This window comes from Nomascus leucogenys, chromosome 4 (assembly GCF_006542625.1).
Source record: "Nomascus leucogenys isolate Asia chromosome 4, Asia_NLE_v1, whole genome shotgun sequence".
Taxonomy (NCBI): domain Eukaryota; kingdom Metazoa; phylum Chordata; class Mammalia; order Primates; family Hylobatidae; genus Nomascus; species Nomascus leucogenys.
The window spans coordinates 106,620,026-106,633,115 of NC_044384.1; the positions used below are offsets into that span (position 1 = coordinate 106,620,026).

At 49.5% G+C, this 13,090-nt stretch overlaps 1 protein-coding gene across 8 annotated transcripts in view; it reads left to right on the forward strand.

Annotated features, from left to right (window-relative positions):
* ZDHHC3 (zinc finger DHHC-type containing 3) overlaps positions 1-13,090 on the forward strand; it is a 60,529-nt gene that overhangs the window by 34,658 nt on the left and 12,781 nt on the right. For 7 of the 8 annotated variants that reach the window (XR_004029769.1, XM_030811975.1, XM_012497956.2 and 4 more), the window contains 3 exons: positions 7,182-7,278; positions 7,967-8,048; positions 11,732-11,862. Coding sequence is in view for 7 of the 8 variants with exons in the window: in XM_030811975.1 (XP_030667835.1) it covers positions 7,182-7,278; positions 7,967-8,048; positions 11,732-11,862 (310 nt within the window). In the remaining variant the exon portion in view is untranslated. Of the gene's footprint in view, positions 1-7,181; positions 7,279-7,966; positions 8,049-8,174; positions 8,259-11,731; positions 11,863-13,090 lie in introns of all 8 variants that reach the window. The other variant, XM_030811979.1, reaches the window with a different exon arrangement.

Sequence of the window (13,090 nt, forward strand, 5' to 3'; positions counted from 1 at the left end):
GTGTCGCTTGCTACACTGTGGACCTTCGGCCAGGTGCTGCATCTTTCTGAGCCTCAGCTTTCTCCTCTGTAAAAAGGGTTGTTTCTTTGTAGTTTGTTGTGAGGATTAAGTATGAGTAACTGTGAGTCACCTAGCTCAACAAGCGTAAGCTATTGCTAATAGAAGAATGTGTATGGAGTTAGGGATGTGCTGGGTTTGTAAAGGCTGGACCAGAACAGGGAGGTGTTAACTTTGTATTATAGAAAAAAACTTTTGGTGATTCTTTTCTCTTCTCTCCCTGAGCCCTCAGCTGCCTCCGCCACCTGGCATTTTCCTCACTGCCTCTTCCTTGCCTCTCTCCCCAGGATGATCCAAGGGAGGTAGTCTTGTGTGCTAGCAAACAAGTCAGCTTGGGCAAAGCAAGAGCTGCTGATTCAGATGAACTAAAGTGAGGACACCTGTAGAGTTGCCTGTTCCTGCCTCAGAAATGCATGCTGACAACTGCTCCTTTGTGATGGTGTGTGGTGGCCCAGGCCAACTGGGGACCCACAATTTTGGATAAGCAGAATCCCCAGCACACCAGACAGACTGGGTTTGTTTATAGTTGTTGAGCCCAGAGGCTGCCTGCCTGGTTAAAGTTGATGTCGACCTCGCCCGCTCAGGTGAAGGTGCATGTGTGCACATATGTTTGCGCTCAGCATTTTAGAATTTGAGACTGTCTCCATTCCCTTGTCTCTGGTGGATACCACAGATACGCCCAGACCTTGGGCCTGTAGGTGTTCCTTCCTGCCCTATGGTATGTGGGTGGGTCTTTCCTTCCTAGGAGAAGCACTCTGAAACCCCATGCTCTTTCGTCCTGGTGTCAATCTCCTGTTCATAGGGACCATGGAAGCATATGCAAACTCTGTGGGAGGAGCCATTTATGCTAATGTGGATGGCCATGGCATTTGGCTTATGCTTTAAAGCTTGTCCAACCCATGGCCTGTGTGCCACTTGCAGCCCAGGATGGCTTTGAATGTGGCCCACCACAAATTTGTAAACTTTCTTAAACATTAGGAGATGTATGCATAGACTTTTTTTTTTTTTTTTTTTTAGCTCATCGGCTGTTGTTAGTGTTAGTGTATTTTATGTGTGGCCCAAGACAATTCTTCTTCTTCCAGTGTGGCCCAGAGAATATAAAAGATTAGACACCCCTGCTAGGTTCTTCTGCATGAGGAGGGAGAGACCTCTGACTTTGGCAGCCCCCCCGCCTCCACACCCCAGACACCCACACTGAGGCTGAGACAGTCCTGGACTGCTTAGAGCCCCTGACAGATTCTTGTTGTTTTGTCTTTCTCATGGTTATGATTACTGAGAAAATCTATGTAGCACTAGTATTGTTTTTAAAGCATTTTGGATACATTTTTGGTGCTCACAATGACCCTAAGAGATCAGAGTAATTCTGCTGAGGCTGATTGGAGAACCTAAGTTTCTTTGACCAGAGCCCAAAGTGAGGACCTGCTCTCAGATCCCCTGTTCTTTCCACTCCACTGCACTGTCTTTCCCAAAATCGTTTCTGAGCTGGAGCCAGGATGTGGTGTAGATGTCTTTTTTGCTTGTAATTTTAGTCATAGCCAATGAGGGGTAAAATGAAAACCTGTGTGTGATGCCATGGCTCACTTAGTACTTTCTTGCTGTTTTCTTTTTATTTTCCCTACGTGAGCATCCCAGCCTGATGTAGTTGAACTCATTTTCCAGGTCTGCTCTTTCCTGTCTGTGGTGTCAGAGACTTCATTCAGCTGACCCTTGCTAAAAGGGGCCCTGGGCTTGGCTCTGAGCTTGGCTCTGAGCTTATAGAGGTGGATTAGACCTGGCCCTGGCTCTAGGAGCCTCCCACCCAAGCAGGGCAGGCACACTTCTCCACCATGATACAGTTTGGTAAGTGCTGATATAGGGAGAGACAGAATCCCCATGGGTTGTGGCTATGTTTCCATGTTGAACCATCACCCAGGGTAAGCAAGAGAGCCTCAGCCAGCTCCTTTGGGGATGAGTACCAAGTAAGGGCCCTCATACCTCCCTGGAGAGGAAACCCATAAGCCCCAGAGAAACTGAGTACATATGAGCCAGTGAGCTTGATGGATTCTACCAAGGTTTGGGGCCTGAAAAATGGTAGGAAATCTGGAGGAAGGGGAGAAGGGAAGCATCTGCCTTCTTCTACAGTGATGACAAAGAAACACAGAAGGGGCCTGGGAAACCTGGAAGGCCAGGACGCAGATACCTCCATTTAGGGCATTTGGTCTTTTCTGTGATTGTTATTGTACACTTGGTCCCTGTGCCATGGGAGCTCACCAGCTTCCAGCGTCTCATCCACGAGACTCTGGAATTAGTGCCAGAAAGGAATGCCAGGAGAGGACTGTGGACAACAAGGACCCTTAGAGGATAGAGTGGATTTTGCCAAGTGGAAAGAATGAAGAAAGGGCCTCAGGCATTTAGGCCATCCACAGCCAAAACGGGGAAGATGGCTGAGCGAGTGTGTGGAAGAGGCTTTCAGTCTGTGAACTGTGAGCCTTCCTTGGCCTTGTGTTTGGGCTGCCCTGCTATGCCTAGGGAGGGAACACTGCTGAGCCCCCTGCCCGTGTGCATGCAGTGGGGGCTGGGAAAAGGGCTGGCTCTGAGGTGATTGATTCCCTGTGGGGAGTCAGGAGTTGTGGGGGGAGGCCCACATTTTTTCTTCCTCATGGCAGATGGTGCTGGAGGTGAAACAGCAGGGCAGGGTGTGGTATGTCCTTCACTGCCCTTCAGCATCTGCCTCTGGTCCCTGTCCTTGGCTGCTCCAGGCTCCAGCCCCAGCACCCTTCTGGCCTCTGTGAGCAGCTCAGCCTCTGAGCAGTGCCTCCAGCCACCGTGGGATGGGCCTCACCCCACCCACTCTGCACACCACCTGGCCCAAGAAGGGTAGTGCGAGTTTGACATTTCATATCTTTGAAAACAGGAAACTCGGGGACCAGCATTTTAGACCAACACTTGTGGCCCTCAGCAGGCTGTACTCACTCTCCCTGCAGTGTGTATTTTTCTAATTTGGAAGCCCAGCGAGACTCAGCCCATTGGGAAACCCAGCTTCCTGGTATTCACGCGTTGTCTCCAGAGAGGCTGGGAGGAGAGGGAAGAATAGCTTTGCTGTAAGAGCTTGTTTAAACTCTTAGGCAGCTTTCAGAGGATGTCCAGCCACTTGGCACCTCTCTGCCGCTGAGCCAACACTGTCTCAAGAGCACCCACTTGAAAACCCTTTTTAAAAATAAGTGCAGATGAAAGAGAAACTGCTCAGGAGCCAGGAGCAGGGAGGTGGTTACCCTCGGGAGTTTGTTCCCCAGATGGGGAGGGGATTAAGAAACCCAGAGGTGCTGGTCTCTGGAAGAACATGCCAGAAACAGGCTCTATGGAGGGAGCGTGGCACCTGGTGCCTGAGGCCTAGGATGCAGGGAGTACTGACTCTGCACTGTCTACTTATCTGCTCTTTTAAAATTGTGTACTGGGAACAGGCATTACCAATTTAAAAATATATATTCTGTATATATACTTATATGTATATTCATGTGTATTTTTACTATTTTACTATGTTGCCCAGGCTGGTCTCAAACTCCTGAGCTCAAGCAATCCTCCCACCTTGGCCTCCCTAAGTGCTGGGATTGTAGGCATGAGCCACCATGCCCAGCAGAACTAAGGAACTTTTTTTTTTTTTTTTTTTTTTTTTTTTGGAGACAGGGTCTTGCACTGTGCCCCAGGCTGGGGTGTAGTGGCACAATCACAGCTCACTGCAGTCTCCTTTCCCCACCCCAGGCTCAAGCGATTCTCCCACCTCAGCCTCCCGAGTAGCTGGGACTACAGGTGCACACTACCACACCCAGCTAATTTTTTTATTTTTGTTAGAGACAGGGTCTCACCATGTTGCCCAGGCTGTCTTGAACTCCTGAGCTCAAATAATCTGCCTGCCTTGGCCTCCCAGAGTGCTGGGATTACAGGCGTGAGCCACCACACCTGGCCTTGAACTAAAGAACTTTTAAAAAGGAAATATAATTGTGTTATTTCAAAGCTTTGTTTATAGCATTTCAACCTGTTTTGAACAAATAATGCCCCCAAAATGATAAAAAGGAGACTAGAATTCATTAAAATAATGAACTGAAAAAAAATTGTCAATGAGCACATCTATTGGCTGGTGACCTAAATAAAGAAACAGGCAAAATTAATTGAGAGAGTTTATTTGAGCCAACATTGAGGACTGCAGCCTGAAACACACTTCCAAGTTGCCTTCATTCAAGCGGGTTTTTGAGGGGCTTTTTAACTTTTAGGTTCGGGGGTACATGTGAAGGTTTGTTACATAGATAAACTCATGTGATGGGGGTTTGTTGTACATATTATTTCATCACCCAGGTATTAAGCCCAGTACCCAATAGTTATCTTTTCTGGCCCTCTCCCTCCTACCCTCCACCTTCAGGTAGATCCCAGTGTCTGTGTTCCCATCTCTGTGGCCACATAGTATTCCATGGTGTATATGTACCACATCTCTAGTCAATCTGTCATCATTTAGGTTGATGGGCATTTAGGTTGATTCTGTGTCTTTGCTGTTGTGAATAGTGCTGCAATGAACATTTGCATGCATGTGTCTTTATAAAGGGTAGAAGGATTTCTATTCCCCTAGGTATGTATCCAGTAATGGGATTGCTGGGTCGTTCTGCTTTTAGCTCTTTGAGGAATTGCCACACTGCTTTCCACAATGGTTGAACCAATTTACACTCCCACAACAGTGTGTAAGTGTTCCATTGTATCCACACCTTCGCCAGCATCTGTTGTTTTTTTACTTTTTAATAGTAGCCATTCTGATTGGTGTGAGATAGTATCTCATTGTGGTTTCGATTTGCACTTCTCTGATGATCAGTGATACTGGGCTTTTTTTTCATATGCTTCTTGGCCACATGTTTGTCTTCTTTTGAAGTGTCTGTTCACATCCTTTGCCTACTTTTTAGTGGGATTGTTTTTCTCTTGTAAATTTGTTTAATTTCCTTATAGTTGCCAGATAATTAGACCTTTGTCAGATGCATAGTTTGCAAATATTTCCTCCCATTCTGTAGGTTGTCTGTTTACTCTGTTGATAGTTTCTGTTGCTATGCAGAAGCTTCTTAGTTTAAGTAGATCCTATTTGTCAGTTTTTGCTTTTGTTGCGATTGCTTTTGGTGTCTTTGTCATGAAATCTTTGCCCTATGTCCAGGATGGTATTGCCTACATTGTCTTCCAGGGTTTTTATAGTTTTGGGTTTTACATTTAGATCTTTAATCCATTTTGGGTTGATTTTTGTATATGGTGTAAGGAAGAGGTCCAGCATCAACCTTCTGCATATGGCTAGCCAGTTATCTCCAGTACCATTTATCAAATAGGGAGTCTTTTCCCCATTTACAAGCAGGTTTTTAAAGGGAAAAGGGAAAACGGAGCGGGCTGATACAAAGCTGTTTGACAGGAACTCTCATTGGGTTACAGAAATAACATTGATTAGTGATTGGCTGTACATTGTTGAACTATAGGGTGTATGTCATTCCATGGCTACTTGGCATTAGTCTAGAGCCCACATAGCTAGTGGCTTCAAGAGGTAATTATTTGCTGGGCACAATGGCTCATGCCTGTCATCCCAGCACTTTGGGAGGCCAAGGCAGGTGGATTGCTTGAGCTCAGGAGTTTGAGACCCACCTGGGCAACCCCATCTCCATCAAAAATACAAAAAAATTAGCTGGGTGTGGTGGTGTGCACGTGTGGTCCCAGCTGTTCGGGAGGCTGAGGTGGAAGGATTGCTGGAACCCGGGAAGTTGCAGTGAGTCGTGATCGCACCACTGCACTCTAGCCTGGGTGGCAGAGGGAGATCCTATCTAACAAAAAAAAAAAAAAAAAAAAAAAAGGTAATTATTTATCTCAAAGGGGGGTGTGAGACGTGACTGCTGTCACAGGCTGTCTTATTTCAGTGCCTCTCTAGGCCTAATAATTAAACAGGCTCACATCCCTCAGATAAAAAGTTTTTTTTCTTTCTCATGGCAAATGAGTCTTTCTAAACTTGAGCTTTGGGAAGCAGTTGCTTTCAAGCCCCCAGTAGTCCTGGACGCTTGTTTCATATTATTACTTTGTATTGTCCAAAGGGGGAGCGGGTTTGTGCTTACTATCAAATAAGCTTGAAACAGGCTCAGCCCAAAAATTATCCCAATAATGTTAGAAATGTGCAAATTAATGAAATGATCTGGTTGATAGTTAAGCTCAAATGACTTTTTTTTTTTTTTTTTTTTTTGAGACAGAGTTTTGCTCTTGTTGTCCAGGCTAGGGTGCAGTGGCACAATCTTAGCTCACTGCAACCTCTGCCTTCTGGGTTCAAGTGATTCTCCTGCCTCAGCCTCCCGAGTAGCTGGGATTACAGGCATGCACCACCACACCCAGCTAATTTTTGTATTTTTAGTGGAGATGGGGTTTGGCCATGTTCGTCAGGCTGGTCTTAAACTCCTGACCTCAGATGATCTGCCCACCTCAGCTTCCCAAAGTGCTGGGATTACAGGCAGGAGCCACTGTACCTGGACTCAAGTGACTTTTCTGCTTGCTTTGTTTGTTTTTTTTTTGGCTCAATGGATATCATCTTAGAGCCGAAAAGTTCTTGGAGCTGGGCTTCCTGCTGTCCTTGATCTTGCTCTGAAATAGCCCTCTCTTCTGTCCTTTGTCCTTCCATGGTGGAGGTACCTGGCCCTCCCTGGTAGCACCTCATAGTGCTTCTAGAACTTCCACCCATCCCTTGGTGGTTTGGTCTTTTGGGGAAATAGGTAGCAGCCATTCTCCAAATCTTAGCCCATTTGGTCAAGTTTTTGAAACTGCCTCATTCTTTTTCTCTCAGGAAACCAAATTGTAAGCCCCATTACCTCAGGAGAGCCGGCTCTTTCTTAGCCATGTCAGTTCTGTCCTATGTATGTGTCAAGCTAAGGGGCTTTGGAGAATGACTCTGTACCCCTGTTTGGAATGACTGCCACCCCTGGGGTCCTGACCCTGCCTCCCAAGCCCCACATGACACACCCAGCAAAACCCCTGGCAGTGCCCAAGGAAGCCATTTCAGAGGAGTGGAGCAGGAGCCATGGGTTCTGCGTTCCCCCGGGGCCCTCCCAACACCATGGGGACACCCTAAAGGTCTGACCTCTGGGCTGTTTCAGTGTTTGTAAGCGGTGCATTCGGAAGATGGACCACCACTGTCCCTGGGTCAACAACTGTGTAGGCGAGAACAACCAGAAGTACTTCGTCCTGTTTACAGTAAGTCAGCTTCCAAATTCTGCCCCGCCCCCCATGAAGCAATGGAGCACTTTGTTCCTTTGAAAATTCTCAGCATTCACGATGTTCTTTGCTGCTGTTCAGAATACTGCCTGGCCCTGTAGATCTCCGCCTTCCTGCCAAAGATCTCTCTGGCTCAACAAGTGCCTGTTCCTAAGCCCTTCACTTGAGCGTTTAGAAAATTGATTTGATTAGCTAGGAGCAAAGGCTGTATTCTGGGCTCCCATCCCAAGTGTTGGACCTAAGTAGCTCAAGAAGGCAGTTTGGGTGATGACCTCAAATCCTGAGCTGCAGGTAGGTGGAATCTACTTAGTGCAAGGACTAGAAGGGCCCTCAGCAGTCAGCACCCTGGCTTTTCAGGGAGGAGGTACAGCAGGCTTGAACCCCCCTCCCAGGCAGCTCAGACTGCTTGGAGCCCAGGTCATGTCTGGTGACGGGCTTGTTTCTGATCTGGTTCCGCATAGTCCCAAAGATGGCTGCTCACTTGACCCAGGGCTGGTGGGTAGAGGGATCTGTAGGTAATCGCTAGCTGGCCCTCTGGTCCCTCCTGGTCAGGCCTTGGCCTGGCTAAGTGTTCCTGAGTGGCAAATTCTGAGTGCCCCTGTCTCAGGAGCCTGTGAGGTCAGAGGATTCTCACAACAATGGTGTCTGCACTGGTTTCCTGTTTCAGATGTACATAGCTCTCATTTCCTTGCACGCCCTCATCATGGTGGGATTCCACTTCCTGCATTGCTTTGAAGAAGATTGGACAAGTGAGTATGTGCCGAGGCTTTCCTCCCTGCTCCTGGGTAGGTGTGTGACCTGAGTGGGGGTGGGGAGGCTCTTCATTTCCTTCATAGTGCCAGGGGCCAACCTCATTTTATTAAATCTCCTGAAAGCCTATGGACTGAACAGGGAAGAAATGGCAGGGGCTGGAATCTCTCTTCATGAAAAAATGCAGCCCCTTAACATCAGTTCGACAGGTAAAGTCGTGAGTTGGACAGACAGACCCTCTGGACTGAGCGTGCCCAGGGAGAATGCAGGCCCCAAGCAAGCACAGAGGCTGGTTCCAATGCGTGGGAGCTGTGCTGGGAGAGAAGTTTTGTTTTCTGTCTTTCTATGAGGCACTTAAATCAAAGGTCATTTTATTCCAGTCTTGCAGAGATTCATTTTTTACTTTCTGGCTAGGACATGGAGTTTCTTTATTAATTTGTTTGGTTTTTGTGATGGTGTTTTTTAACTGCTTACACTGATAATTGTGAATTTACATTAAGATTGTAGATAATTCTTCCTGCTTTAGAGGCATCCCACTGAAATGTGCAAATACTGAGGAAGAAACTCCAGCCAGAAGATTGCACAGATCCTGAAGGAAAACAATAGATGCTGGAGGAAAAGAATTAAGAGGCCACTTGCTGGGCTGGCTCTTTTGCACTCACAATCTGTGAGACAAACGTCTTGAGCAAGGAACTTTGTATTTCCTAAGCTTTTCCCTCCATGGGCCTCCTTTTTTTTATTTCACTGTCTTTAGAACTTTTGCTCTTCCTATACATGCTGACTTCTTCCCACAATTCTGGCATAAGTCAAATGGCAGAGGTCAAGCCAGCAGACAATAGAGAGAGGAGAGGAGGGTAGGCGTGAGTGGGTATTTGCAGAACTTGCCATTCTGCATATCTAGGTGAGTCGCCAGCAAGTTCCTGATCACTTGGTGAGCATTCTGAAGTTACATGCCTTCTGCTAGGCCTGGAGAACCAGATCTACTCCAGATGTGGCCTTGGTGACTTGACAAGGGAGTCCAATTAGGATATTTTATCATCCCAAACACCTCCCACCTCTCGTCAAGTTAACAGACTTGGGCAGGTGATAGGGGTAGCACAGACTGTCAGTGAGGCAAAATGTCCCTGTTGTTGGAATGGTGCTGGAAGGCACCAGTGCATTAATGACTACTGGGAGCCAGGAATGGCCCAAAGGGCTTTTTGAGCGGTGCATTGTTTCGCCCTTATAACAAGCCTGCAAAGTAGGAGAGATGCTTCCCACTTTGCAGATGACAAAAGCTGCGGCTCACAGAGGATGAACAAGTTTCCAGGATCACTCAGCTAACAAGAGGGTCTGTAATTCAAGCCTAGGTCTGGAGCAAGGTTTTTAGCCCTGTCCGGTTGACTCCAGTAGTCAGGGTCCTCCCAGCCATGCTCTTGATTAACTGTGGTCAAAATTCCTGATGGAGTGGGCTTCAGGCACCCAGCTTCTATGGCAGCTAGGCTGGGAAGGCACAGGTCAGTCCCCAAAGTTGAGGCCTGAGAGTTGACTGTATATGACCGTTACTGCCCTCACTGCTCAGCCCTGGTGGAGCTGTTGGGCCATAGGAGCTGGTGTGAGTCGGGGCAGAGGGCTGTCCCCCAGGATTAGGGCACTTTGAGTTGATATTTAAAGAATGGTAGGGAGGTGGTTCCACACTCCCTGATCTGATTCCTACCTCTCCAAACTCCATTGGTAATTCCTGGGGCCCAGCCTACAGAGGAATGATGCTTGCTGCTTTGCAAGGAGAGAGAATAGGCCATGGCCCTGGGCTCTTCCACCAGCTCCAGGGCAGCAGAGGTAGGTAAGAAGGAGGTGCTTTGTCCAGCAGGCACCCCCATGTGCTCCTGCCAGGCCAAGGCCGAACTGTGTAGATGTTCTTTCATGAATTCTTAAGCATTCCCCTGTACGGAAAGGAAAACAAAATCTCAGAAAGCCCAAACCTCTTGCCCAGATCCTTTTGTTGTCAGGCACTGTCCCAAGGCTGGTTGTACAGCAGTGAGCAAAACAGTCCCCTCCTGTAGTTTGAAGTGTAGTTGGGGAGGCAGCTATCAAACCAGTACAGAAAGAAACAGGTAATTCCACAATGCAAAGGACAGGAAAGACACAGGAGCCGGAACAGAGTATTAGTATGGGCCTTGTAGTTAGAGCTCATGATCAGGAATTGGTGCCAGGATTTGTACCTCATGGTGTCTGCCAGATGTCAGAGCCTCTGATTCTCCCTAACACCCTGCCCAGCCCAAGGCCTCCCATACTTGTAGCCACCTACAGCCAGCCCATCAGGCTGGTGGCCACCCCAACCAAGCCCTGCCCCACAAGGAGCCAAGAAGAGAAATCATTCTGAGGCATTGATAAGTTCCCAGGGAAACCTGAGGAGATACGCATTGTAGATGAGATGTTTCTTACCTGTCACCCACATGGTGCTTGGTATCTTTCCAAGCTCATTCCCACATTTGACCTCCCTTGCCCCTCCTGACATTCCCATGGGGGAGCCAGCAGGACGGCTTGGATGGAGTGCTTATTCCCTTAATTCCCAGAATCAGCGAAGCCCGACTCTGCCCTCCAGGATCTGATCTTTCCAGCCAGGGAAACAGGCACAAGTACAGAAGCAACAAGAAACAAACCACAGCCCAGGCTCAGCCAGCATGGGCAGCTGCATTGAGGCGCAGAAGTCCTTAGGTGAAGAGTGCCAACCAAGGGGCCTAGCCTGTCTGCCAGCACCATCTCCCAGGCCACCTTCCAGGCCTGGCATTTCCCAGGCCACCTCGCTTCAGGGCCCTCCCCTCCCTGCTCATCCCCACCATCTCCACAGCACCTTCGCTTTTCTCTTCCATGCGCAGAGTTTCTGACTTAGACTTTGTTCAGACGAAGGACTCTGCTGCTTAAAAGCAAACCATACCTCTAGTCAAATCTCACTGCTTCACAGTGCAGTGGGTGGAGGCCTGAAGATGGCGGGACTGGCCTTAGGTCCCCAGGGCTGGAGGCCAGAATAGTGAAAGCACCTACTCTGGGCCCATGCCTCTTTGGTCAACTCCCTGGCCTTTGGCACTGATGGCTTAGGTGCTGCAGATGTCCCTGGGAGCGGGGGCAGTGCATTACCTCACACTGTGGTCAAGGCTGAGCCCTAGCAGTTCAACTGTCCCTGCCGAGCTTAAAATCCCAAAGCCACCAAGTGATCCTCCACAGCTGCCTGTGAGCTGATGGGGCACAGAGGGGCAGCATGTCATACAGGAATGCCCAGAAAACCTGTGGCCATAGCAGGACTGGACAGGCCTCTCCACCTGTGTACCTGCATTGTGCTCTCTGAGGAGAGGAGGGTCCCCTGTGGTGTCGTCAGGCGTTCCTGCCTCACTTCAGAGGCCTTCCTGGGCCCTTCCATGTGTCAGGCACTGTGGCACTGGGGGCAGTGAATAAGGAATGATTTGTGTTAGAGAAGGGAAGCCCTGGCTTGGGCCTGGCCTGTTGAGGAGGCCTCCCTGAGGGATTGAGAGATAGCCAGCGTGGGCCAGGATGATTCTTACCATAGCCTGGAGGCCAGAGACCTGTGGCACCCAGGAGGAATGAAGGCCTGCAAGCAGGAGGCAGAGTGGGAGCCCAGTGGGGCGGTGAGCCTGGGCAGCAGGCAGTGGGTGACAGTACCAAGCCCTGTGTGCTTCTCTTTCAGAGTGCAGCTCCTTCTCTCCACCCACCACGGTGATTCTTCTCATCCTGCTGTGCTTTGAGGGCCTGCTCTTCCTCATTTTCACATCAGTGATGTTTGGGACCCAGGTGCACTCCATCTGCACAGATGAGACGGTAAGCAGGCGGCTCTGCCCACTATTTCCACACCTGGGGAGGGGGAGGACCCAGGGTCAGTGTTGCTGGGAGAGCTGCTCACAGTCAGACCGGAGCCCAATGGTTAGGCCCCTGGTGTGCAGGACACGGTTCTTTGTTTGCAGTTACACTTGGGTCGTCTTCATCCACATACAAGTCCTCCAGCCTTGGGGCAGCCATAGCAGATCACACCAGGAGCGCGGCCCAGCAGCTGTGGCTGAAAGGCTGCCTTTACTACATTTCCTTCCATCCCCCCCATGGCAGGTCTTCCTTTATACTGTACTGCATTAGACACTCCACTAGGTACTGAGGGCACCCTTCCCATCTGGGGGCCACAGGCTTGAAATAGAGTGGTTGACAGGGTGCCCTAACCCAGCTGGGACAGGCAGGTCAGCTTGCCAGCCATGCCTGGGTCCTGAGGGCAGAGTCAGGAGACAGGTCTGCCTTGAGCCCCCAGGGCAGCAGGCTTTTACCTGGCCTCTGGGTCATCTCTGCCCGGGCCAGCCCTGGTGCTCGTCCACTGCCTTCTCCTCACCCCCACCATCACCTCCCATCTGCCCAAAGCACCTTCGCTGGAAGCTTTGAGGCTGCTGGCTGTGCCAGACTGGGGCCTACTCCCTTGGTGTCCCTACTGCTGTCTCCTGACCTTCCTAAGGTGTTTGAAAACCTCAAGGTGGTCAATCCCTGGCTGCGATATGGGCATTTCTCTGGGGATTTACATAGGAAGAAGGGGCAGCACTTAGCTCTGGGTGTGAGGAGCAAGCAGAGCCATGAGGTTGAGAGCCATCCCTGTACGACTTCTGGCGTCCTGAGGCCCCCTCAGGGTCAGCTCTCACCAGTGGTCTAGGGCCCTGGGTGAAGGTTTGGGCCTAAGGGTAGTCAGCATTAGGAGTGGGCTCGTAGGACGACAACATCCTCCCGCTGCTGCTGGGCGCCTTCCCCCGTAGGCTTAGAGGAGCATGTGCAGAGAAAAGAAGGGACAGTGCTGCCCCCTGCCAGAGCACCATTGTTTGGGTCTTTCGGCAACTTTTAGAAGGTTGCGGGGCTTTTGGCGACTTTTTTTTCTTTTATAAGAAATGATGTCATTGCAAAAGAGTTTCTGTAAAACTAGTAGCCAGTGGTATAGATCCAGCCCTGTATCCAAGCAGTAACCGTGACCAACTTCTCGGCGTAAGATATGCAGGGAACCCGATGGGGATTCTTTCAGGAC